At 44.2% G+C, this 25,647-nt stretch overlaps 2 protein-coding genes and 1 long non-coding RNA gene across 8 annotated transcripts; all 3 read right to left on the bottom strand.

Moving 5' to 3' along the window:
* Positions 1–10,519: 10,519 nt before the first annotated feature.
* On the bottom strand, positions 10,520–12,382 carry LOC122012799 (UDP-glycosyltransferase 74D1-like). Its single transcript, XM_042569438.1, has one exon. It carries the CDS (start codon positions 12,277–12,279, stop codon positions 10,693–10,695), a length of 1,587 nt encoding a protein of 528 aa, XP_042425372.1. The 5' UTR covers positions 12,280–12,382; the 3' UTR covers positions 10,520–10,692.
* Positions 12,383–15,013: 2,631 nt separating this feature from the next.
* Positions 15,014–17,989, bottom strand: LOC122012797 (probable transcription factor KAN2). 3 transcript variants are annotated; one of them, XM_042569435.1, is made up of 6 exons: positions 17,142–17,989; positions 16,907–16,983; positions 16,496–16,541; positions 16,300–16,420; positions 15,433–15,481; positions 15,014–15,370 (listed from the first exon to the last, which is right to left on the bottom strand). In XM_042569435.1, the coding sequence occupies exons 1-6, from the start codon at positions 17,665–17,667 to the stop codon at positions 15,266–15,268; spliced, it is 924 nt and encodes a 307-aa protein (XP_042425369.1). In that variant the 5' UTR covers positions 17,668–17,989; the 3' UTR covers positions 15,014–15,265. The 3 variants fall into 3 exon arrangements, with proteins under 3 accessions (XP_042425369.1, XP_042425370.1, XP_042425371.1); XM_042569436.1 differs by having other exon boundaries at positions 16,300–16,411; positions 17,142–17,985; XM_042569437.1 differs by having other exon boundaries at positions 15,014–15,345; positions 17,142–17,982.
* An 877-nt stretch (positions 17,990–18,866) lies between these two features.
* Positions 18,867–25,045, bottom strand: LOC122007980. 4 transcript variants are annotated; one of them, XR_006119159.1, is made up of 5 exons: positions 24,683–25,024; positions 23,273–23,355; positions 21,374–23,155; positions 21,148–21,207; positions 18,867–19,061 (listed from the first exon to the last, which is right to left on the bottom strand). It is a non-coding gene; the product is annotated as an uncharacterized LOC122007980 (long non-coding RNA). The 4 variants fall into 4 exon arrangements; XR_006119156.1 differs by having other exon boundaries at positions 21,148–23,155; XR_006119158.1 differs by lacking the exon at positions 18,867–19,061 and having other exon boundaries at positions 21,041–21,540; positions 21,698–23,155; positions 24,683–25,045.
* Between the last annotated feature and the right edge of the window lie 602 nt (positions 25,046–25,647).

Here is a 25,647-nt window from a genome sequence, read left to right as displayed (position 1 = left end):
ATTAGTTTGTTCGTGTAATTCCAATTCACAGAAAAGTTCATCTAACTTTAACTTAGAGAGATTTTTAGAAATTTTGTAGGCATCCACTATTGATGCCCACAAACTATTACGTGGAAAAGCGTTTAATGCGTACCTTATTAAGTCTCTGTTTTCCATCTGATGGCCTATCGCATGAAGCCCGTTGAGGATGTCCTTGATCCTCGCGTGAAGCTGATTCGCCGTTTCACCTTCCTGCATTTTTATATTAAAAATTTTATTTAAAAGCAAGTCTCGTTTGGTTACCTTGGCGTCGCTCGTTCCCTCGTGCAGCTCGATCAACTTGTCCCACAGCTCTTTAGCGTTCTTGTGTGGACCGACTCTGTTCAGTTCTTCTCTTGTCAATCCGCACTGTAGAGTGTTGATTGCTTTATTTTCGGTTGACGCCTTCTTCTTCAAGTCAGCTGTCCAGTCTTCAGGATCCAGTATATTCCCGGAGGTATCTGCCGGAATCTTGTAGGGTCTCGTAATGCTCATCCATTGGTCGAAGTCTGTTTTGAGGTAAACCTCCATGCGCTTCTTCCAGTATGGAAAGTCGTCCCCGTTGAAGAGTGGAGGTCTTACTGTGCTGAATCCTTCTTGTTGGGACATTCTGTGCACAGGTAAGTAACCAAAAAATATCCCAAGACTTGGTCTTGGATTAGTAGTGCGGGAAGAGAAAAATAGAAAAAAAATCTAGATTCGTGTTGCACTAATTTAACGATACACCAGTTTTAGAATTAATTGAAAAAAATTCACCCCCTGTCTGATTGGTGGTTGCACCAAATCAGAGCGGTACCTGCTCTGATACCACTTGTAAGACCGTTAGATTCGATAGAGGGGGGGTGAATATCGATTCGAAAATATCGAGTATAAACGCAGTGGAAAAGTAAAATAGACACAATGGTTTTACTTCGTTCGGAGCCTGTGACGACTCCTACTCGAAGGCCCGTGGTCCTTGACCACTTTCGTTGGGCAATCACTAGCAATTCGAAATAATGATTACAAAAGAACCGTACAGGGAATGCTAATGAAGACTGAAAACAAATACCGACAAAAAAGGAAAAGGAACAGAGCGTAGTGTCGGAGCTTTGTTGGCGTCGCACTGAACGTCGAGCAGCAAGACCAGCAGTAGACGAGTTCTCAGCTTGATTGATTGATACTGAAGCTCCTGCCTGGGGCTTCTTTTATATGCTGTTCCGGGCGCCTGGATTCCTTTCGGGCGCCTGGAATGTGACGTAACTGCTCAAACCGAGATGCTCCACGTGGCGACGACTCGGCTGGATAGAATTCGCCTTCCGGGCGCCCGGATCCCCTCCGGGCGCCTGGACCACCTTGTTCCAGAAAACTCCCTTTTCCTGCAAAACAAAGTTAGTCCGAGGTAAATATACATCCTGTAAAACAGATTGTTAGTATAGTTAAAGTTCAACAGATGGATAAAAAGAGTATGACTTAGATTCCGTCTTTCCGAGACCGGAATCTAGTCACGATCTCGACTTAGACATCCGAAATGGATCTAAGCCGGATCGACGCCTAATGTCCCCTTCCCGGGAACGCGTCCTCACAGTCACTCCCCTCCAGTGACTTACCTTACTTACCTGCCAGACGTTCGGTCAGCCCGTCAACCTGTCTGGACTTTTCGCCAGCTATCCGGTCAGCCCGTCGACCTAGCTGGACTTCTCGCGACCCGCTTGGACTTCTCGCCAGCTATCCGGTCAGCCCGTCAACCTAGCTGGACTTATCATGCACACTCGATCAGAGTGTTAGATAACAACGAACCTAACTTAACATGATTTGTCATTCATCAAAACCTGAGTTAGACCGTTAGTGCAAACTGCACCAACACGGCCTAGGCCGTCCGCACGGGAGGAAGAAAATAGAAGCAACACGTCCCGCGGAGAAATCAACATCATCGCTGGCGGGCCGACCGGAGGTGACTCCAACCGAGCAAGGAAGGCAAGTGTCAGGCAGCTCCAGATCCATGCGGTCGGCTGCAGTCAAGAACGGGCGAGCGGGCCCGAAATCAGCTTCGGACCCAGGGACTTGGAGGGAGTCGAAGTGCCGCATGACAACGCCCTCCTCATCAAAGCGGTAATAGCCAATTTTACTATTCACCGTATTTTCATTGATACAGGCAGCTCGGTCAACATCATATTCAAAAAGGCCTTCGACCAACTGCAAATTGATTGAGGTGAGCTGCTGCCCATGACAACCCCCCTCTACGGGTTTACGGGCAATGAAGTTCTGCCGGTCGGACAAGTCCGACTAGCTATTTCGCTGGGAGAAGAGCCGCTCAGAAGGACGCGGATGGCAAACTTCGTCGTGGTCGACTCTCCCTCAGCATACAACGTTATCTTGGGACGAGCAGCGCTCAGTGAGTTCCGAGCGGCCGTCTCCACCTTCTACCAGAAAATAAAGTTCCCGGTTGAAGATAAAGTGGGAGAAGTACGAGGAGACCAACTGGCGGCTCGGCGATGCTACGTCGAGATGGTCCGAGCCGAAGCTAATTCCGCTCGGAAGACGCCACGGATTGAGGTGAACGCCATAACCGAAAAATCACCCTCTTTGGTTTATGAAGAAAAAGAGGAAGTACAGATCCACCCGACCCGATCGGAGGCCACCACATTCATTGCGGCCGATCTGGAGGCAAGCCAAAAAAAGGAGGTGATCAAATGTCTCCAGAGGAATTGCGACGTCTTCGTTTGGTCGACGCATGAGCTGCCGGGAATTTTGCCAAGTATAGCGCAGCATGAGCTTCACGTCCGACCGGACGCTCGGCATGTAAAGCAAAGGAAGAGGGACTTTAGCGCTGAACAAAACGCCATCATCCGAGCGGAGGTCGAAAAGCTCCTGGAGGCCGGCCACATACGTGAAGTACAGTTTCCGAGCTGGCTGGTGAACGTGGTGCTAGTCTCCAAGCCGGGCAACAAGTGGAGGGTTTGCATCGATTTCCGGGATCTCAACAAAGCATGCCCAAAGGATTTCTACCCTCTACCCCGGATTAATCAACTGGTGGACTCCACGGCCGGGTGCGAGTTGATATGCCTGCTAGATGCCTATCAGGGCTATCATCAGGTGCCGCTCGCCCGAGAAGATCAAAAGAAGGTTAGCTTCGTCACAGCCGACGACACTTACTGTTACAATGTGATGCCGTTCGGACTGAAGAACGCGGGAGCGACTTACCAGCGATTGATGAACAAAGTATTCAAGGAGCAGATCGGACTCAATTTAGAAGTGTACGTGGATGATATACTCATCAAGTTCGTCCGAGCGGCTAATCTTTTTGCGGACATGGAGGAGACCTTCCGAACGCTGAGGAAATATGGAGTGAAGCTCAACCCTCAGAAATGTCTGTTCGGAGCAAAAGGGTGGCATTTTTTGGGCTATATAGTGACCGAGCGGGGCATAGAGGCAAATCCCATCAAGGTAAAAGCTTTGCAAGATATGTCGTCCCTAAGAAATCTGAGGGAAGTGCAGCGCCTGACCGGTCGGATAACCGCGTTGTCAAGATTCATGTCCAACACTGCCGACCGGAGCCTCTTGTTTTTCAAAATCCTGCGCAAAACTACTAAGTTTCATTGGGATGAGGAATGCGATCGGACGTTTGAAAAACTGAAGACATATCTGAACTCTTTGCCCGTGCTAGCCAAGCCAGTTGTGGGTGAGCCGCTCTGTATTTATTTATCTTCAACCGAGCAGGCAGTAGACTCGGCATTAGTGAAGACGAACGAAGAAGAACAACCCGTGTACTTCTTAAGCCATATTTTAAAAGACGCTGAATCTCGCTACACTGGGCTCGAGAAGCTGGCTTTTTCTTTGGTCCTCGCCGCTCGGAGACTTCGTCCTTATTTCTTGGCACATACAATCATCGTCCGGACAAATATCCCATTGGGAAGAGTGCTGTTGAACCCAGAAGCGTCTGGACGGCTCATCAAATGGACAACGGAGTTGAGCGAATTTGACATTCAGTATCAACCCCGTTCAGCGATAAAGGCGCAGTCCTTGACAGATTTTGTCACCGAAGTGTAAAAGCCAGAGCCCGAAGCTATGTGGAAAATATTTGTGGATGGATCGTCCACTCGGCTTGGGAGCGGAATTGGCGTGCTGTTACTCTCTCCCCAAGAAGAAAGGATGCACCTATCCGTCCGGCTGGATTACAGAGCCACAAATAACGAAGCGGAGTATGAGGCCCTTTTAGCCGGCTTGCAGGCCGCCCGGCATGTTGGAGCCGGTCGGGTGACACTCCATTCAGACTCTCAGCTGGCCGCCCAGCAACTCTCGGGCACTTTTGATATTAACAATGCTCGGCTCAAACTTTACGCTGAGGCCTTTGAAAAGCTCAAGACCCACTTCAGAGAAGTCATTATCCAGAAGATACCCCGAGCGGAGAACCAGGCAACAGACGAGTTAGCCAAGCTTGCAAGTTCAATATCATCGGTCGTCATTCAGCAGCCAATTGAGCAAGTATCTTTGGTGGTGCACATCGACCGGATGGAGAGCCTCGCATTTCCAAGCGATTGGAGGACAACCATCATGGAGTTTCTACGATAGGGTGCGACACCGTCCGACCGGGAGGAAGCCCATCTATTAAGAAGGAGAGCCGGTCGGTTCACACTTGTTGGAGACCAACTCTACAAGAAGGCTTTCTCCCGCCAACTTTTGAAATGTGTTAGCTCGGAAGACGCGGCATACATCCTCCAGGAAGTGCACCAAGGATCGTGCGGAGGACATCTGGGCGGACGATCGCTGGCCAGGAAGATCCTGCTGGCTGGATACTTCTGGCCGACACTACAAGAAGACGCCGCTCGGACCGTCGCGACGTGCCTCTCCTGCTAGAAGTACCACAACTCCTCCCACCGACCGGCAGAGGAGATGAAAGCGTCTACGGTATCCTGTCCGTTCGATCAGTGGGGGATGAATATCGTGGGTTCGTTCCCTATGGCGACCGGTCAGCGGAAGTTTCTACTGGTGGCGGTCGACTACTTTTCCAAATGGGTGGAGGCCGAGCCGCTGGCGAAGATCACTGAGCAAATGGTCAAAAAGTTTATCTGGCAGCATATAATCTATCGGTTCGGCATTCCTCGCCGGCTCATATCTGATAACGGACGACAGTTTGTCGGGAAGCAGCTCGAAGAATGATGCAAAAGTTATGGCATTGAACAACACTTCACTTCCGTGGCGTATCCCCAGAGTAACGGCCAAGCGGAAGTAACCAACAGAGAAATACTCAGAATTCTTCGGGCTCGACTTGACCACATAGGAGGAAGCTGGGTGGACGAGCTGCCGGGCGTCCTATGGGCTATCCACACGACCCCAAAGGAGGGAACGGGAGTCACACCCTTCCATTTGGTGTACGGCGGCGAAGCAGTTATCCCAGTTGAAGTCGGTGTAGAGTCCGCCCGGATACAGAACTATGATGATGATAATGCCGAGCGGAGGAACATAGAGTTGGACTTGATCGACGAAGAGCGAGCCAAGGCATCCGTCCGGCTGATGGCGTACCGGCAGAGAATGAAGCAGAACTACAACCGGCGCGTGATCCCTAGAGCGTTCCAGGTCGGCGACCTGGTGAGGAAGAAAGTAAAGCCGGTCGGGGACGTTGGCAAGCTGGAGGCTCCTTGGACGGATTTCTTCAAAGACATCGAAAAGCTCCGCTCGGGTGCCTATGATCTGGAGGATGAAGACGGACGATAACTTGATCGACCATGGAGCGCGAACCACCTCCAGCCTTACCGGACAAGGTGAAAGGTGCGCCAATGTAATATATGTTGTATATTTTCTGTTCGGCTGTATATTTGACATGCAGGAGTAAAAAGTCAAAAAATTAGCACAAGTATAGGGCATCATCAACCGAATCGGAAGACCGTCGAGCTCCGACGTTAAAACTCGAGAGTCGCGCCGACGACTATAAACCCTCCGGCCGGAAGACTGTCGAGCTCCGACGTTAAAAATTGAGAGTCGCGCCGGCAACTATAAACCCTCGGCCCGCAAGACCGTCGAGCTCCGACGTTAAAAATCGAGAGTTGTGCCGGCGACTATAAACCCTCCGGCCGGAAGACTGTCGAGCTCCGACGTTAAAAATCGAGAGTCGCGCCGGCGACTATAAACCCTCCGGCCGGAAGACCGTCGAGCTTCGACGTTAAAAATCGAGAGTCACGCCGGCGACTATAAACCCTCTGGCCGGAAGACCGTCGAGCTCCGACGTTAAAAATCGAGAGTCGCGCCGGTGACTATAAACCCTCCGCCCGGAAGACCGTCGAGCTCCGACGTTAAAAATCGAGAGTCGCGCCGGTGACTATAAACCCTCTGCCCGGAAGACCGTCGAGCTCCGACGTTAAAAATCGAGAGTCGCGCCGGCGACTATAAACCCTCCGGTCGGAAGACCGTCGAGCTCCGACGTTAAAAATCGAGAGTCGCGCCGGAAGAAGACAATAAAGAGGTCGACTTTTAAGTCATTTGGCCGATCGACCAAGTAACCAAAAATACTTCGTGAACATCTGGCGAAAATCTCATTTGCGAAACAGGATATATTCAGCCGAGCAGACTAGCTATGCAAAATACTTCGTAAAAAACCCCTTTCCAACGCAAGAAAGGGGTGATGAGAGGCGAATAACGAGGAGAAGTGAAGGAACATGAAAGACGGTAGTTGGCGAGCCAAGCGGACATCACTCGTATTGATTAGCAAAAGAAAAAACAAACAAATGGGTAGCATTAGAAAAATTAAGGCCGAGCGGCCGAATTACAAAAAGGATAGTTTTTGGCCGAACGGCCGAATTACATAAAAACTTTACTCCAGAAAAACGTAAAGATCCTTGGGGATGGTGCTGAGGAGAGCCGCATAGTCTTGGGTCGGGATGCTAGCGGAGTCGGGAAGTTGAGCCTTGGACTTCAAGTAATCCGTTGTGGCGGTGATGGCAAGCTCGAAGGCATTATACATCCGCTCGCACACTTTTTCTGAAAACTTGGTCTAGCGGATGTGCTTCTGCCTCAGGGCTGCGACTCGGCTGGGCTCTGCTTCCTGGTATTCTTTGAAGGTAGCTTGTAAAGCTTCAAGGGCTTCATGCAAGTTCTTCAGCTTGTCCTTATGTTTAGTCGCCTCGGCCGAGCGGCTCACTTTCTCACCGTCCAGCTGATCTATCAGCTCCTTGACCCATTACTCCAGGCCCCGCGCCTCGACATTCTTCTTCTCCAGATCGGCTATAGCCGTGTTTTTCTGAGTGGTGGCTAGGCTTATTTTTTGGTCGAATGTCTTGACCTGTCGATTGAGCTCGGCCAAAGTATGGGCCTGATCGGCCGTCTTCCTTTGCTCAGCCGCCAGCAGATCTTGGGTCTTTTTGAGCTCTTTCTGTAGCTCGGCATATGATGGACCTTGTGAGCCGGAAGGGCCGCCCGGAGCCTTCAGCCTCTTTAATTCTTCGTCCACCATGGCCAGACGGTTGCAGACGACGATCTCCTCCACCCATCTCTGGTGTAAGTAAGAATTGTTAATGGCTGATCGGAAAGAATGCATAAAAAACTTCGGAAGAAAACACACTTACCCCAGTGGCCTGCTGCATGTGGCTATTGGCCAAATTGCTGAGAGGAATCATAGCGACGCGTGCCTGAGCGTTGGCCCACATTTCGGCTAGAGGCCCTTTCATTGTGATCATGTGCTCGGGCGCGGTTAGTCGATCGGCCTCGGGCATCAATTCTTCGGTTGGGAGGTGAAGTGAGACCTTGACGGTACGGCGCCGACCGGGAGTCGTCTGGGCGGAAGCCGGGGAAGGATCGGAGGCCGGCGCCGAAAATTGGGACAGAATGGCTGAACGTTGGACTTGGCGGGGAGCTGGCGGAAGGACGCTGACAGGAACGGCCTTGAGAGGATCCGCGGACGCGTCCAGTTGGGATGGGGTCCGATCGGACGAAATCGCCTCCACCTCTGGGGCTTTGCCGCGAGAATCGGCGGTGGTCCGTTTGGCCGGCTGGACCACGGAAGTAGCCGAGCGGAGTGGTGTCTCCAGGCGGCGCCTCTTTTGTCGGAGAGGGCGCTCTTCCTCCTGAGCGAAGCCTTCCTCTCGAACGGAAGGCTCTCGACTAGCAGTTGCACCAGCTGCTGGCTCCGGGAGAGAAGCCTGAGCGGCCGACTCCCCTGCATTCGTCTCGCTCTCTCCTTCGTTGGAGCCGATCGGGGTGATGCCCAGTTGCTCCATTTTTTTGGCAGCTGCGGCCTCGAGCGTCGCTGCTTTCTTTTTTAAAATGCTGGCCATCACTGACTCCATGACAATGTTCGCTGCAAAGGAAAAAACGAGAAAATCAGTTAGCAATCAAGGCAAATGTACAAGTAAGATTCTTACCGAAGCCGCTCGGGAGGGGGGTCCTGATCGGACTCAGGCCGAATATATACATCACCCCTTCAGGTAAGAACTTATTGATATCAAACTTCAGACCGGCTAGCATGTTGGCGGCGTGAAGATAGTCCGGTCGGGTCTTGAACCTTTTGAGCTCTGGTGAGATTGGTGGTCCGACCTGCCACTGGGTTCGAAAGGGGGACCGCTCGGCCATACGAAGGTAGAAGTAGAATTGTTTCCAATGCTTATTGGAAGAGGGCAGTTTATTAAAGAAAACTAAACCGGGCCGAGCCTGGAACATGTATATGCCCAGCTCGGACTGTTTAGGGTAATAAAAATAATAGAAAACCTCCGGTCGGAGGGGGATATTGTGGATTTTGAACAAGACGACAACGCCGCATAAAAGGCGGAAAGTATTGAGGACTAGGCTTCCGAGCGGAATGCCGAAAAAGTTACAAACTTCTACGATGAAGGGATGGATTGGAAAGCGCAGACCGGCTACGAATTGGTCGCGGAAACTGCAGAAAGCTCTGCATGGCGGCTTGTGTGGCCAAGCGGAGGGGGAGGGTAGGATAATCTCAAAATCAGAAGGAATTTCGAAAGAGTCCATCAGAATATCGGCATCGCGCCGATCGAAGCGCGACTCCATGGTGGTATACCATGGGCCGAGTGTTTGGTCTTGAGGCTGAGAGGAACTGGCCATTGTCCGAGCGGACGAAATCACAAAAGGCGAAGAAAAGTAGATGGTAGAAGGAAAAAGATGATAGATGAAACAGTGCGCAAAGGACGAGAACTCGACAAGAAACACAAGGCTAACAAAGAGAGAAAGTAGGAGAACCTTACAATGAAACAGAAGATCGAGGGAAGAACGCCGGAGATCGTCTGAAAACAGAAGAGCAGGATCGCCGGAGAGCTTAGATAGAAAAATTGGGGAGCACGCGAAGGCAAAGATGCGGCTGGGGGAGAAGGCGAAGGCTTTATAGGGTTGGGCCTGAGCGGCCTCCACCGTTAGATGCAGGTCACGGGAACCGAAGCACGCATCGAGTCATCCATTTCAAATCGCCTCGATCCCGTCGGACACCACGCCACCGCCGTACAATGACGACAGCATCGCCATGTGGCATTCAGCTACTGGAGCGCATTTAATGAGCGCGTGCTCGGCCTTAATGATGGAGATTGGCGAAAACTTCGAAAAGATCCGAGGAATGTTGGCGTTGACAGACGTTATAGCTACCCCCGTGGGGGCCGAGCGGAGGATAGTTGCATATAGACGCCGCTCGGCGTGACTGATGGTCCAGTCAGTCGAACTAATCGCCTCCTTCGACTAGACTTGAAGGGGAGGCAAGTGATCCGGCGGTATAGACGCGGGACCCCCTTTGAGGGGAGTCAACGCCACGTGGAGGTCAAAGGTCAAACGACCGACCAAAAAAGGGGGGACCGACCGGTCGAGCGGGGTCTAAGCGGGATCAAAGACAACCCGACGGGGACTCAGGTTTCCGACGCTCATAGGGAACATGGTAGCCAGGCCGAGCGAGCAGCCTGCTCGGACCGAGGCCTAGAGCGGCAATGCTATGAACAGTTAGCCGAGCACATGACCGGGAATCTTCCCGGTCAAACCATCACTTATGTCCGGTCGGACGTGACGTGCCCGCCGAGCGGCCGGACGCTCGGCGCGGGAACAGAAGAGACAAAAGGACAAGGGAAACATCAGGAAACATCTTCTGACAACAGGCATGTCCCACGACCAAGTCATACGCTGAACCTTACGACAGAAGATTCTGCCGTCCAATCAGAGAGGTGCTCGGACTATAGCAGTATGGTGTCAGGCAAGCTCCTCTGACAAGCCCATATTGAGGTATGATAAGAGGACACGTACTCGCCTCGGTATGTGTACACAAGCCTCTTCACAGCTCTATATAAGGGTCCTCACACTTCGCCGGAGGTACGCATTCTCTGATATTCGAAGCCACCTCTGCATTTTCCTCTTGCCTGACTTGAGCGTCGGAGGGTCGTCGCCGGGAACCCCTTCCCAGCCCAACTTCCTTGCAGGTTCGCCGGAGATTGGTGCAGCTGGTTGGAGATAGAGGAGAGCGCCACATACCCAACGTCCGTCGACTCAGCATTCAGATAGGATCAATGAGCTTAACAAACATGTTCACGAATTAATGAACTAAATATTGTAAAACTTGAACTTGATTTATTTATCTTAACGAACCTCATTACTTCGAATAACTTACAAACGATTTGGCTCATTTACCCCATAACCGTATACAATACAAAATCTGAGTCTATCATTATTTTTTTTTTTCTTGTTGCTCGTAATCTCCTCAGCCTTCGTCGGCAGTGCGAATCACAGTCCGCGTGTTTCCTTTGCCTCGGAGACCTTACGCTTGCTGTCCATGAACTCTAGAAACGTGCCCAAAGCAGCCTCCGAGCTCTTGATCGCCCCACCGGTAAACACTTCCGATGCCACTGTCGCCGCCCGTTTCCTCGTCTCCTCGTCTCGCATTAGCCGCTCGATCCCCTCCGCCACCTCCTTCCTCATCACCATCCCTCCGCTCTCGCCCTTCACGGCCAACCCCGTCCTCAGCCTCCGCACCACCAGCTTCGCGTTCCAAACTTGGTCGCCGTGCACCGGCCACGCGAGGACGGGCACGCCGAGGCCGAGCGCCTCCACCGTTGAGTTCCACCCGCAGTGCGTCACAAACCCCCCTACGGCCGGGTGGCTCAGTATCAACAGCTGCGGCGCCCAGCCGTGGATCACCATCCCCCTTCCCTTGGCCTCCTCCGCCAGCCCCTCTGGGAAATAGACCTTGGGCGCGCCGGGTCGCCGTGTGTGTCGTTGCAAGGCCCAGATGAACGGGCGGCTCGACTCCTTGAGAGCTTCCGTCAGCTCCTGGAGCTCCTCGTCGCTGGGGATGACGATCGACCCGAAGGAGACATAGAGCACGGAACCATGGGGCTTTGAATCGAGGAACTCGATGACGTCGGATTCTGAGATGGCGCCGGGGTTACCTTTTCCGGTCGTGGACCTGATTGCACCGTCGCGAAGGACGGAGCCCGCAGCGGACCAAAATTGAGACGGGAGGAGAGGGCCAATGCCCCAAATCGGCTTTTTCGCTTTGCTCGCTAGGTATTCGAGGAATGGATGCTCCAGATCGTCGCACGTATTGAAGAGAAGGGCGATCGCGCCGTCCATTTGTGCGAGGGCCGGCGGCGGACCAGGCGGGATCGGCCCTCCACCTTGGTGCCGATGTTCGAATGGAAGCGGTGGCGGAGCTAGATCGCCACCTGGGACCAAAGGCGGAGGGATCGGCCCTCCACCGTGGTGACGATGCTCGAATGGAGGCGGTGGCGGAGCAAGATCGCCGCTCGGACGTAACGGAGGCGGACCGGCCCGCATCAGGTCTACGGTCGGCAGAGCCATCTCCTCCGGCAAACCTCGAAGCGCGTCGGATTCTCCAGATCTTATCTTCGCCGCAGCGTAATCCATCGCGGCCGAGCAAGCGCTGGAAGTGAAGAAGATAGCCGCGGGCAGGCCGAACTCGCGGCACACATCGAGCGCCTGGCCCATCATCACGTCCACGATGGCGCACACCGGGCGAGCGGATCGATCCTCCCCGCCCATCCTCTCGTGCAGGAGGTCTCGAAAGAGCGACAAATCCTCCTGAAAGGGCGGAGCGGGAGGAGGAGAGGACGACGCCGGCGGAGCTGATGGAGGAGAGGACGACGCCGGCGGAGCTGATGGAGGATGAACCCTGGGATGCTCCACAATTTGGATGAGGGGACTGAGACGGAAGGAGTTGGTGGAGGGAGCCGAAGGGAGGAGAAGGGTGACGCAGTAGTTCCGGGCGGCGAGGCGGGAGGCGAGCTCGGTGGCGGGAAAGACGTGACCGGAATCGTGGAAGGGGAGGATGATGATCTCCCCGTTGGCCATCCCTGCTCCAGTCAGTGACCTGCTGGTGAGAGGTCCATTTACTTATCGGAAGCTGGAGAAATACTTTGCAGTCAAGCAGGGCGGTGGTTTTGACTGGTAGAAGAGGCACATGGAGAAGCACCCTATCATCAATTCAAGGCCCAATGGGCCAATTAGGCAATGCTCTCACGACCACTTGGGCCTGAGGGTTTCCTTTACGGGCTGATTTCTGGTTTAAAACAAAATTGTTTGAAATAAATGTTTTAAATAATTTTTATATTGCGAGTGTGGAACAAATAAAAGATATAAAATTTTAGAATAAAAAAAAAAAACTCAGGAATGTGAGTATGCATAAAAGCACTGGGTCCGTCCCTACGTGCATCACATTGTTTATTTTCTTCGCATGTAAACATGCGTTGCCACGTCATGCATGAAAAGTCGAGCCCATGCATGTGCATGCATGCATGCAGTTTACCAATCATAAAGCAATCGAGTGCCATATCATTCAATTTCAATTCTTTCTTTGATTGCTGTGCTCTTTATCATTAATTTTCTCTCTCATTATAACTCTTTCTGTACTGATGCATTACCATACGTCTCTTTCCCTTCTTCTCTCCTCTTTCCTCTTCGACCTTTACTGACTGATCTCGCCCTTTAGCTCCTTTATCTTCTCTTCCTTTGCCTTCTTTTGTCCCGGGCCATATTTGCTCTACACTGATGTACTCGGAGTTGCAAATTGTGGCTTGGTCCGCTACTATTCTAATTTTCTTTTCATCCCCAAAACATACGGAAATAATTCATTTGCACTGATTAAATCTTATCTATGTTATTTTCTTTATTTGTTTTTTTTTTAAAATAACACTATATAGTTTACCATCCTTACAAAGCATGCCCCTAGAATAGATTCCATGAATATAGAGAAAAATAAATATAAATATATAGACAAGAGACTCATGCAAGGTAGAATTAATACCAAGTCGTGAGTTCCTAGAACTCGATCCTTGATAATTATATTAGAGATTTTATATGTTCATCATCGTCTGTATTACATCCAGGGACATAAAGGAGAGACAAAAAGAGTGAGAGAGGGAGCAATTTGCAACTTTTTTTTCTATTGAAAGGTTGAGACACAAAAGAACCTTATGAAAAAAAGAGAAAAGTGATAGAAAAAATAATAAAAAATTAATAAATTTTTTCCCCTCTCTTTTTAAGTAAACAATAATAATAAAAATAGCATTCTCTAAGCATAAAAATGTATTTCATTTTTGTTAAATTATGGTATCAAAAAAATCTTTAAATAATCGATTTGAAATTTGGAATATTTGTTTCCCATGAATTTACATTCCCCAAGACCTACACAGTTCCTTGTCATCACTTTGACAAGCTCCATGCCTAACCTACTGCCCACAGCAAACCCTACCTCGGTTGAGTGTTGACCGAAACACTAGTACCGTTCCTACAACCCTACCCTACTTTGACCTGCAAGATTGACCGCAAATCTAGAGAATTTTTTTTCACTTTCACACCCATTAAATTATAAAATTTTCACCTGACCTCTCATATTATTTTTATTTACTTTTTTTTTTTTAAAAAAAAAAGGCATTTCACCCTAAGACTTCATACTCTATTAATGATTAGAAAACTATCTATTTTATTTTAGCAAGTTACCATCTTGTAATTTTTAATTCGAAGTCTTTTGTATCCTAATACATGAACTAGAATAAATGGGTGAAAAAGGTATGAGAGGCATGTTTTAATAAATTCTCATAATTGAAGTGTGATTCAGTAAAAATGAATAAAAATAAAATTTGCCCATAGGAAGCAAGACAAACAAATTCCTACCAAGTTAAAAGAGGCAATCAAACACAGTGCCCTAAACCATGAAGCCATGGGGAAGATGCACAAGCATTGCATGAAAACAAGGCACCAAATAAATAAAAGGGACATCACCTCACAAGTCACAACAAGCCCTACCCCCTTCAGAGAGAGAGAGATAAAGAGAGAGAGAGGGGACTACTCACTGCTCTTCTGTCCCTAACTGTTGTACTGTGCCAGCGAATTCAGAGGGGGAGAAAGAAAGAAAGAAATTCAAATAAAAATTCAACAAAGACTTGAATATATTATTCATCATAGGGTAATCATTCTGCTATTATTTGAGCTCTAAACTTACTGGTCTTTTTATAAGTGTTTGAAAAGGGTACAGATGGTGATGTACCATGATCTCTGAAAAGATATCCTTTATCATCCAGCTGATCATAATACATATTACACTGCTTTTATTTTGCTTGCTATCCATGCAAACTTTGCAGCTTTCCTTCTGCTGCTTTCATTTCCCCTACCTGCTCTCATATGTCCTTTCTTGCTTGCTTCTAATACTTTCACTTTTATTTATTTATTTATTTTCAATCTTCAAATGAAGAACCAGTTTCAGAATAACTTGAGGAGGTTGAAGGTAATCTGAGAGTTTTTTTTTCAGGTTTGAAAAGTGAGACACACACACATATACAATTGAAAGGTTAGATATTTGTTATATATCCTTTCATTATATCCTTTTATTATCCCAAAATTCATTTTTAATTGGCCTAAAAGGACATAAGAAGAGATGATATGAAAGCATATTAATTGTCTGCCTTTTGGCTTTTGGGGGGAGAATGTAAAGAAAAGCACACATCACATGGAAAAGCAATTGAGCAACGCTTGATATCAAATTTTCACCTTTACGAAAGTAACTTAAAGAGCCCTAGCAAAGACAATCTTGACATGCATTTAGAACCATCAATTTAGTTAATTAATTTGTACAACACATCTGTTGATTGATTCATTAATTAATTAATTAAACTCTCTCAGAGGCATGCACATTTTGTTTCCCCCCTCCCTCTCCACTCCTTTGCCTCAATCTTCTTGTGGTCTCTTTCACTTTTTTCTAAAACACTTTTTGTCTTTGGAAATCCTTTATTTTGCCAATGGATACATCCTTACTTCTCTGTCTAATCTAACTCATTGTGGCCTACCCAATGTGAAGTCTAGATTGAGTTTGCTCGGGCTCAATTCTGAAAACACTTCCATGTTTCTTGTTTCCATGTCCTTCTGCACCAAAAAAAAGAAAAGAAGACTACATACAAATTAGCCAAATGCTTTCTTCAATATTTAACTGAACTTGTTAAAATTTGGTACCTTAAGTGATTTAGCAGTATTCCTCAGTTCACCATTGAGGTAGCTTTCCCTGAGTAGACATAATTAACACAACATGGTAAGAGTCGCAAGACCAGTAAAACAAAAAAAAACAAAAGCTACAAATAACAACAGTTTGTTTGTCTCTTTTGGGCCAGCTTTTATTTTTATTTTACTGTTTGTCTTGGAATAAGAGAAGCAACATATATCGTCGTTATTATCATTAAGATGAGGGTTTTAGAAGTGGTGTCTTTAAACCTTTGTGTAGAGATAAGTATAAGTAGAAAGTTAATATAAAGGAGCAAAAGATTGGCACTAGCTACAAAGAGGAACCTATTCAATGACTAGTTTAATGAAATAATACCATAGTTTGATAAATATGCCACCACTTTTTAAAAATATTTGTTCCTGAAATATAAATAGCAGTATTAATTACCTTGGTAAATCTTCAAGGCTATATTTCTTTGGAGTAAGAGGCAATAAAAGGGGGAAAAAAGGGTAAAAAGTAATGAAAGAGTGGATAAAAGGTAACATGGTTTTTTTTAATATTAAACAACTTGTTAGAAGATTTAGTTAATCCTAATGAACTCTATGTTACTATATATTTATAATAATGACAATATTGACATAATATGATGTGAATTGACATATATTTTTTTAAAAAAAACTTATCTAATTTTTCCATGCACGCCTCAGTTTTACTTAAAAATAACATAAATTATCTTCCATCATAAAAGATATTGAGGCTAGCAAGTGATTTTGTCTGTAAATATTGGAAACATATTTCTGTACATGGAATGAAAATGATCGATTAATATAATAATATTACTGAGAAAAAATAAATAGTGGTGCATGTCTTATTGATCTCACCTTCCCTGATGCATGGTCGATCCCAATGTGAGCAAATTTGGACCCTCTGATGAGTTATCGTCAGAGACTAATTCTCTACTCAATCCATTCTGATCATACCCTTCGAAATTATCTTTAAGATCTCCCATTTAATAATTATCAGTAGGAATATATTATCGCTGAAATTGTAAGTAAGATATTTACTAATTATATATACCTGAAGCTGATGTCCTGTGATCTGTGTTCTTCACGGTCCTATACATCTGCAATAACAATTCATGCAAAAATTTCGTCATTAATTGATAATTTATGGTAGCACAAAAAGCTGCTGCAGAAGAAAAGGCAGAGAGAGAGTAGAAATATGAAAAAGGAATTATATAAGAAATGAACAATCAAAGTAAGGGAATGGTTTCTGAGATGTTCCACAGTGCATACTGAAACCAAATCTTGTTTAATTTACATAAGATTCTATACGATTAATTAATATACAGCATCAGAAAGAGGTAGAGATCATAGAAGAAAAAAAAAGGATGAGATTTCTTGTAGCTTAATTTCTTGAAATCTGAGAAGAAGAAGAAGAAGAAGCTTTTGTGTTTGTTTGTTTTGAGATTGTCGAATCAGATTTTACCTGCAAGTGAGATTTGACATGGGCCAAGGTGAGATCTTTCACATCCATGAGCTCAAGAACTGACTTGGGAGTGGCTCCTGATTATGTTAAGCAAAAGCAAAAACCGTCAACGAAAATGAAGGGAAGGGGGGAAAAAAAAAGGGTTCTTTCTTCGTTGTTAGTTTCTTTCTCATGGATTTAGATCGTAGGGGGCGGGCAATTAGATCAATCGGGAATTAAGTCGGTCGATTCTTACTCTCATGGCCGCCGAGCAGCTCGACCGCATGGACGAACCGGGCGTGGAGCGTCGCGGTCCATCGCATTCTCGGTGCCCTCGCCCCCCGTTTCCCCGCGAAGAGCCGCTGCGGCGGCAAGTAGTACCTCGGCGACGACATCCTCGACAACCCTAATTGAGCCGGGGCGAAGAGAGAGTTGCTCGAGGAGGAAGAGGAGTCGCACAGAGTGAACGGCAAGGGCAGCCGCCGGTCGTAGACGGGGATCCCCCTTATGGGCTTCATCAAACTGAGGGGGTCCTGGTGGTGGTGCTGGTCGAAATGGAGGAAGTAGGGACACGTCGGGCTTGTTTTCAGGGTGAAGTCAGTACTTGTGGCCTCGCCGACGCCCGCTTTCGCCGCCGCCGCCGCCGCCGCGAAAGGACTACTGGAGGCGGTACTGACCGACGGCTTCCTCCAAAACCCTAGCTCAATACTCTCATCCGTGGAAGTGGCACTCGGCGGGCTGATTCTCAGTGACAAATCTGGCTGTGCTGAGAAGAACTCCATCAACAACAACAACAACAACAATAACAACAACTTCTTTCTTCTTCCTCTTCCTCTTCCTCTTCCTCTTCCTCCTCTTCTTCTTCTTCTTATTGAAGTGTGTGTGTGTGTGGAATATTGATATGGGCGAGAATCGAAGATGTGGAGCTAGGAATTTGTCCAAGACTGAGTGATGTTACAGTGACAAAGTTTATGGTGCATGCACAAGGCACATGAGGGGTGGTAGCATGGAAGGGGTAAAAGAGGAGAAGGGTAAAGAAGGAAGTAGGGGGGAGGGTTGGAGCGAGAGAGAAAGGTCCTATTTTCTTTGCTTTCTTTCGGCAACTCAACATGCCCCAGAAAATGACAATTCAGGGAGTGTCGCTATTAGCAGTGATATAGGCTTGAAGGATTTCACTCGTTTATTTATATAAATGCATTTTCTTTCTTTCTTTTCTTTTCCTCCTCCTCTTCTTCTTCTTCGAGTGGTCCTTTGTTTTGTTTTGTTTTATTTATTTTTTTCTTTCTAAAAAACAAACACCAGACTAGATAGAGAATCGAAGGCTCATTGATTGTCACACTTCATTGGTTCAACCAGGTGCCCTCCACTAATGGAAGTAGACCAATTTGGCCTTGGATTCCCAAAAGTTTTAATATTTGGCCTTGGTTCAATTACCAGCTTAATTTTAGGAATATATGGATGTTGAATCACAGCTTGTAGAACATGCAACAAACCAACCCAAGGTGTAGCTAGGTTTAGGGTAGCAATTAATTTGATTGCCATGGCTTGCATCGTATCTTGGTATCCCTACCCACATATTGTTTGGATGGATGAAAATGAGAGATGCTAATCCTCATTAGTCGCCGTGTATCTGACAGTACATTGATTGATTATGAAAGAGAAACAAACATGGACTTTTCGTATAGGGTTCATATATTCGTGGTGATCATGTATCTTGACAGAGACATGAGCCATCCAAACTGAGTTCAAGCGTAGCTAGAAAAAGATCATCTTCTATCTATCCAGTTTCTCATCCAAGTGTTTCTAAAAGAAATTGTACGTGTTTCCTATAAATTAAGAGGGGAAAGTCTAGGCCATCAAAGTTAATAAGAAAAGTAGATTTTTAATTTTATTTTTGTGTGTGTGTGTGTGGGATTTATATAATTTTTGTTTGAGGTGGGACAAAAATTAATTTTAAAGGAATGAGTGGACTTCTTCTCATTTTTACACTTGCTTTCTTTCATAAAAAATGTGACCTAAAAACTTGGAAGTCATTGTGAGTCCGAGTTCAAGGGATTCCATGGAGAACCTCTCCTCGTAGTAGACGATCATCATGGGACGATAGGAATATGTAGTTGTTGCTCGAGCAAGAGGTCGCGCCTGATAATTCAGGCGAAGGACTTATCAAAGGTGGTGCCTGGTTAAGGAAAACAACATTGTTTAATTTCCTAGCTAGACACAAACAAATGTAAGTAATCGTAGATATTGTACCGAACTAATTAATAATAGAGGTTGCATAACAAGACCGTTAGCTGCAATACCCTTTCATCATCTGTATCATATTAAAGTCTTGGATCATTTAATTCTCGCCAACACTTATATTCATTAAATATTATTAGTATCATTTTTAGAATCGTGATGTGTCTAATTGAGAACCTTATAAATGGGGAGAAAACAATATGAACGAGTGTTTTAGGAGTAAATCACAAGCTTATATTTACAAATTAACATGTGCAAAAGTAAACAAGGAACCAATTGACAAAAAGAAAACTGTCAGTCTTTTTAATTTGCTCATCGATTTCAATCATCATCCCCTAATTCTACCGTGTTCTCCAGGCAGCTAGCTCTTTAAATTGGTAGCATTTATATATTACTTTTATTTCGAGGCATTAATATTCTTCTTGAGACAATAATAATTCCATGTAGCTATCATACTTTATGAATAGTAACAATATTAATTGTTCCTTGACAGTGGGACTATTTTTCTTGATTGATAATACACATGGAATATCCTTTTGTGAGGATGAAAAATTGCCAACTCTGCACAACTTACAATCATAAACCAACGAGGGAAACATGGGGCTGACTGTAGTTATGAAAGGACAGAAGAGAACCCACACGCTATGCTTATGTTATTGCAAGGAATAATTACTCAAGCTTTTGTGGATTTAATATTGCAAGCAAGTCCCTGATTCTGAGAGATCACAAACAAGAAGAGCGAAAGAAGAATTTAAAGGTTCACCTGGGGGAGAAAATGCCCGCCCTTGTGTTGATCCAACAAAGATAAGTTCTAAAGAACTAGGGCTCCTTAATCAACACAAACAATGAATTAAGAAAATAAAGGACTCCTTAATAGTTCTTCCTTTTATCTATCATACTAGGTCAGCTTCGATCGCCAAGCTAGGGGTTGACATGAGCTCTGGTTCAAAGGATATAAAGTCTGAGCACAGAGGAAGCACTTTGGTCCAGAGAAATTAAATTTTCATCGGAACTAAAGGCAAGAATTATGTGGAAACACTTCAGCTTTAGCGACTACACTTGCATCATTTTTGGGATTCGTTGGACTAAACAATCAGAGAAAACAGTGGAAGCTTTCGAAAATCTGATCCAATGTAAACAAGTTGGATAGAACATAAACTCGAATCTATGTCATTTTGTATAAATGAATACTTAAATCTGACTTAAAATAAACACCAAGTGCAAAGCTGGGACGACATTGCCAGGACATTGAGCTGACCACCACCTGATCTAATTCAATTGCTATTGGCACATCAATACAGGGAGGTAAGAAACATGGATTGATTTGATGAAAATCTACAAATTGTTGTTTACTATCGCCTTCACTTATTATATGTTTACGATGTGGACAAAAGGGCATTCAATGTCGATGGCCCATCTCCATTAGGGTGGTACGTATTCTATTGTCAGCCAATTGAATCCCTGGATGCCTACTTCTATGTTGTTTCTCTCTTTTTTTCTGGAAAAAAAACTTGTTATTGTTGTCCTTATTTCGGATGGTAGATTCCAGTACCACCAACTTTGTATCAACTCTATATTTTGTTTAAAAAACGTTGTTTTCATCCTAAATGAAACCACAGTGAATAGTAATTTATGACTCAACCAGTTAAACCAACTAGTTCAGTATAATTTGATGTTTTATTTTTCAACATAAATCCTTCCTATTTGAAATAGGAAAGAACAAATATTTAGTTGATCGTTGCCAATTAGTAATTCATAGTTCAAACTCCCTATCAGAAGATATCCAAACAATACTGTGTGCAGAAATATCACACTTAAAATTCAATATCTATCAAACAATCTCAATATCACACTTATATTGAGATCATCTTGATAAATTTAGTATCAAAAGATTGTTCATCAAGTTGATTAGTGAAATAATTTGATTGATTAAAAAATTTGGTAGCATCACAATCTTGATAGTCCAGTGATGCTTCACTTAAATTCAAATAAAATTTTATCATGATATTTCCTGAGGCTGTTACCTGAATTTCTAAAAGTTGTCATCCTTTTGGAAGATCTTCTATCTGATCATTCTGATCTTCCTGGTCAACATGAGGAGTGAAAAAACAAAACGTCAGAACTATAGAAGAGCAATTAATGAACAAAGGCATGGGTGTAGTTATGACTGTGATGGAAGAAATCAAATTGTATTAATGTTGGTTGCTTGCTTGCTTGCAACAAACTGCCTTCTGAGTTGTGATACCGAACTTTAATTGTGGAACATTCATGCCGGGTATTGCCATTTGAATCTTCCAAGCTAATCGAAGAGCTTTTGAGCTTCCAGTTAATCATTTAACACCATTCATTTGATGGAAATCTGAAGGTCTCCTGCTTGGTAATAAAGCTTCTTTGATTGCTTAATGAAGCACCTGACACTGTAGTTATTTGTAGCCAATAGCAACATGAGCAAACCTAACATTTGGTTTCATTTCCTTATCAGAAGCAACGAGTTACAGAACATGCTCATAAGATACATGAGAATCAGAACCAATATGAGAACACGTTATGTTTCCTTAAATGAGAAAGACTTACATGAAATAATCCATAATGCAATCCGCAGAAAAGCCAACTATTTTGGTGTCGAGACTGTAGACTATTTAGTTGTTCAAAGAGCAAATTTGAGTTCCTTCAAATGTGAAATGTACTTTCCATATAAATCTGACTGAGATACATAAACAGACAGTTAAATGTAGTTCCCATTTTGATCAAAAGAAGACGGATGCTCCACCCAATGGTGGCCATTGGATAAGTCATTACCTCTTCTTTTATTACACTATTCTTGAAATCCTGCAAGTGCTTCAAGTTTCACTCATGTTGGTTTTGTATTATTTCTTTTTTTGGCACAAGCACTTCAGCACTACATTGCTTAGGATGTTGTCAGCAGGCCCCTTAAAATTGAGTGCCTGGTTTAACGCCAAACAATTCCTGGCAATGAATTTCTTTTATGGAGCTCAATGACAACTGCTAACCTAGAATTGTCAGGTGAGAGGGTGACACATTACACAGCCCGTTACGACTCACAAAATGTGGTGTTCTGGGCCCATGATCCACGTTGATCCAATTGTGGGTTCGTGTCAAGCCTCAAGACCCCAGCTTATGTGTCAAAAACAGTACAATCTATGCTTGGCCTACTTGTTGGGCCAAGCACGCTAAGAGCAAGTCGTATTAGATTGAAGTGGAGGTGTTTCTAACATCTTTCTTCCACAATTCTTCTGCTTTAATATTCTCAATAATACATTTATTAGGTTGGTCAAATATTGAAAGAATCTACAACAAACTTTCCACACTGTCGTGCCAACAATCGGCATAACACCGATTGAATCCTTACAGTATAAGATTGGAATCAACCCAAACAGAAAGGACAAATCTTTGCATTAGATTTGTGAGCCTCAGCCATCATGTCGTTTCATTTTCTTTAATTTTTCTTATTAGTATTATTTATTGATTGATTTATCATCTCTTGATGGAAATAAGTGATGTGAAATTTTATTCTTGATAATTTAGCAGAGTCAAAGCTTCTTTCAATTCATTTCTAACAAAGTTTCAGGTTGATAAGACCGGTGCCACGCCCAAGCATATGATTCGTTGACACTCTAATCCAATTAGACCACGAAATTAAATAGTAGCAACACCCAAAATAAATATTTCTTGAGAATATTTCATTTCCTCTATAGTTTAGAATACTATATTTTACCCTCATAATTTGTAAAATAAAAATAAAATACCCTGAATTTAATGTCATCTACAAATAGTGATTTCTCTGTCATATGCATTGCATTGTCATATATTACAAGGAAGGCACATAACAAGGAGGTGAGGTGCTTACAACTATAGTCAATAGAACATAAACAAAAAATGAGGCAACCAATAGAAAGAAAAAGGGGGAGCTAAGAGAACCTTTCAGACACACCTACACCAAACATACCGATACATGAGGGATGCAGTTTTTTGTTAAACTTGAGCTCGTCCAAGAAGAGATCGTGATGAATCCTAAAAAAAATTGAGAAAAAAATTGAAGAGTAGAAAGACTTAGGAAGTGCACTGAACAATTCAATAGGCAAATATAAGGTAAAATAGTAACTTTGTCTTTTTGAACTCATGTCCAACCTTGTCACTTAGAAGAAAGATTGAAGAGTAGAACGGCTTTGGAAGTACACTGAACAATTTGTCCTTTGAAACTTCAGTCCAACCTTGTCACATGCATGGCGTATATTAACAGTGTAGCATTGATAGAAAAGGGATATTCTGTTTTTATTTTGCAAAGTTTACATGAAAAAATATCAGTGTTCTAAAAATCGGCCTAGGTGGCCGCCTAGGCGCTAGGTGCTAGCCAGTTGCACCGAAAACATGCTAGTCGGCCAGCCTAGACGACCTTAGCGCCTAGGCTAAATTAGGCAGCCCTAGGCGCCGACTAATCAGTTGAATTCTGTAGGCATCATGGAAATAGTGCAAAGTTTTCATGATTTTTTTTTTAGTTTGGGCTTTTAAATTTAAAGCCCAATTAAAAAAACTGAAATGTAACCTTTTTTGTGTGTTAGGCTTAAGTTTTATAAGTCCTAAACTTTGGTCCAATAAGAAAATTGATTTGTTGGCTTGCCCTAGCGGTTAGCACCAAACTTCATCTTCAGAGCGAATGAAGAAGCTCACATTTTGGAGAAATAAGAGTTAAAAGGCGGGAGAAATCGATTTGTAGAAAAATTTGTTATCTGACTTTTCCTCTACTGAACGACTTGAAAGGGATTGAATTGAAAGTTGGTCAAAAACCTCATCCTTTGAAAACGTCATTTCATCAAACACTCACAATATTCATTAAAGTCGAAAGGTAATTTGTTTTCATTTTGATACTTGCAGATTGAAAGATAATTTATTTTAATTATTATGTAATTTATTATATAATTTATGTTGATACCGTGGAATCCGCCTAGTCCCTGCCTGGGTGGTCTAGGCGTTAGGCGCACCTAGCGAATTTTAGAATCTTGTAAAATGTAAACTATGAGAAGTAAAATAACGAGGTAAGTAAACTAGAAGGTAAAAAGAATTTTTCTTTTTCTTTCGAAGTTATGTCAAAGGGAGAGGATTGATGTACCGGTAAAGTTGTCACCATGTCACCACATGACCTTGAACAACATCTTGTAAAATGTAGGTAAGACGGTATACAATAGAGCTAATGTAATTCTACCCTTCTCCGGGACCCCACAGTTTTGTGCACTGGGCTCTTTTTCTAAGTTATGTCAGCTTAGGGTGTCACCCAAAGAGTTATACCGATAGCTCCATGAGTCAATAGTTGTTGTCAGCTAAATGTTAAAAGCGCCAAAGAGTAGCATATTGATCCGACTTACTGGTAGAAAACAATACAACCAAAAAATTGGGAACTTGCAAAGAGAAAAAAAGATACAACTTTCCACTAGAGTCCAGGAAAAGCATCAATAATTTGATCCACAAGAAAGTAAAATTAACACAGAATAACGGAGTAAGGCTAAGATTTCATTAGAATCAACTGTGAGTATGACTGCTTACCAGCTCATTAGGATAGGCTTTCCACCCGAAAAGTGCTTCTTACTGCGAATCCCATCGAGATCAGCCGCTTGAACATTGGTTCGAACAGAACCCCGCAAACCACTAGAAATGACCTAGATCTAAACTTGGTCGAAAGGGAAGTGCCATCCGAAATCAGGCATCAAGCGAACAAAGACGCGACACTCAAGGAAGCCGACTACCGTCGGAGACTTCGAAATACGTCGGAAATGTTCCAGCGAATGAGCGACGATTTCCAGCGGCGAGCATCGATCGGTGGAGAGGATGGAAGAGGCGGCAGTGTCAGAAAGGGCTGGACCGTAGTAAAATTAATTAATTAATTAATCAAATAAACAAGGAAAATAACTACTTTGCACTTCAAAAATTAATAAAATTTTCTCTAATAATAAAATAAAATAAGGCCCTCTATTTTTAAAATCAATTAGGAACATCCGTATGCTAAATTATTATGAAAGGGTCGCCGTCTACTCTTTTTTACCCACTCTAAAAATTTATTATGATTTATTAAAATGATTTTTTTATTATTATTCGATAAAAATATATTTATTTATTTTTTTATGATTTTACTAAGGTGGGACAACTAGGCCCAAAGGGAGCTACTGATTGCGTGTGTAATATTGGATCAGTGTGTGTAATACTGGAAATTATGTTTACGTTATGATTTTAATTGTTTAGTGTTGTATTTTATCATTTTCCGTTATATCCCCTTATTAAAAAAAATTAATTTAATATTATACTTGATCGTATCCAAAAAGTCAAGAAAAATATATTTTTTTACATCGCCGGTTCAAGGTATTTATAAAAATTTCTCTGCTCATAGTATTACTAATTATAAGATGTAGGACTAAAGAGAACTCTAGATTTCTAATTGATCAATGAGAAAAATTCTCAATAATATGTCGCAGCTGAGTCTCAAACTCTAGATCCCTGATTGATTAATGATCCTG

Source organism: Zingiber officinale, chromosome 8A, assembly GCF_018446385.1.
Source record: "Zingiber officinale cultivar Zhangliang chromosome 8A, Zo_v1.1, whole genome shotgun sequence".
In the NCBI taxonomy this organism is placed as follows: Eukaryota; Viridiplantae; Streptophyta; class Magnoliopsida; order Zingiberales; family Zingiberaceae; genus Zingiber; species Zingiber officinale.
Note: the sequence above shows the minus strand (reverse complement) of the source record. Positions and strands in the feature narration are given on the sequence as shown.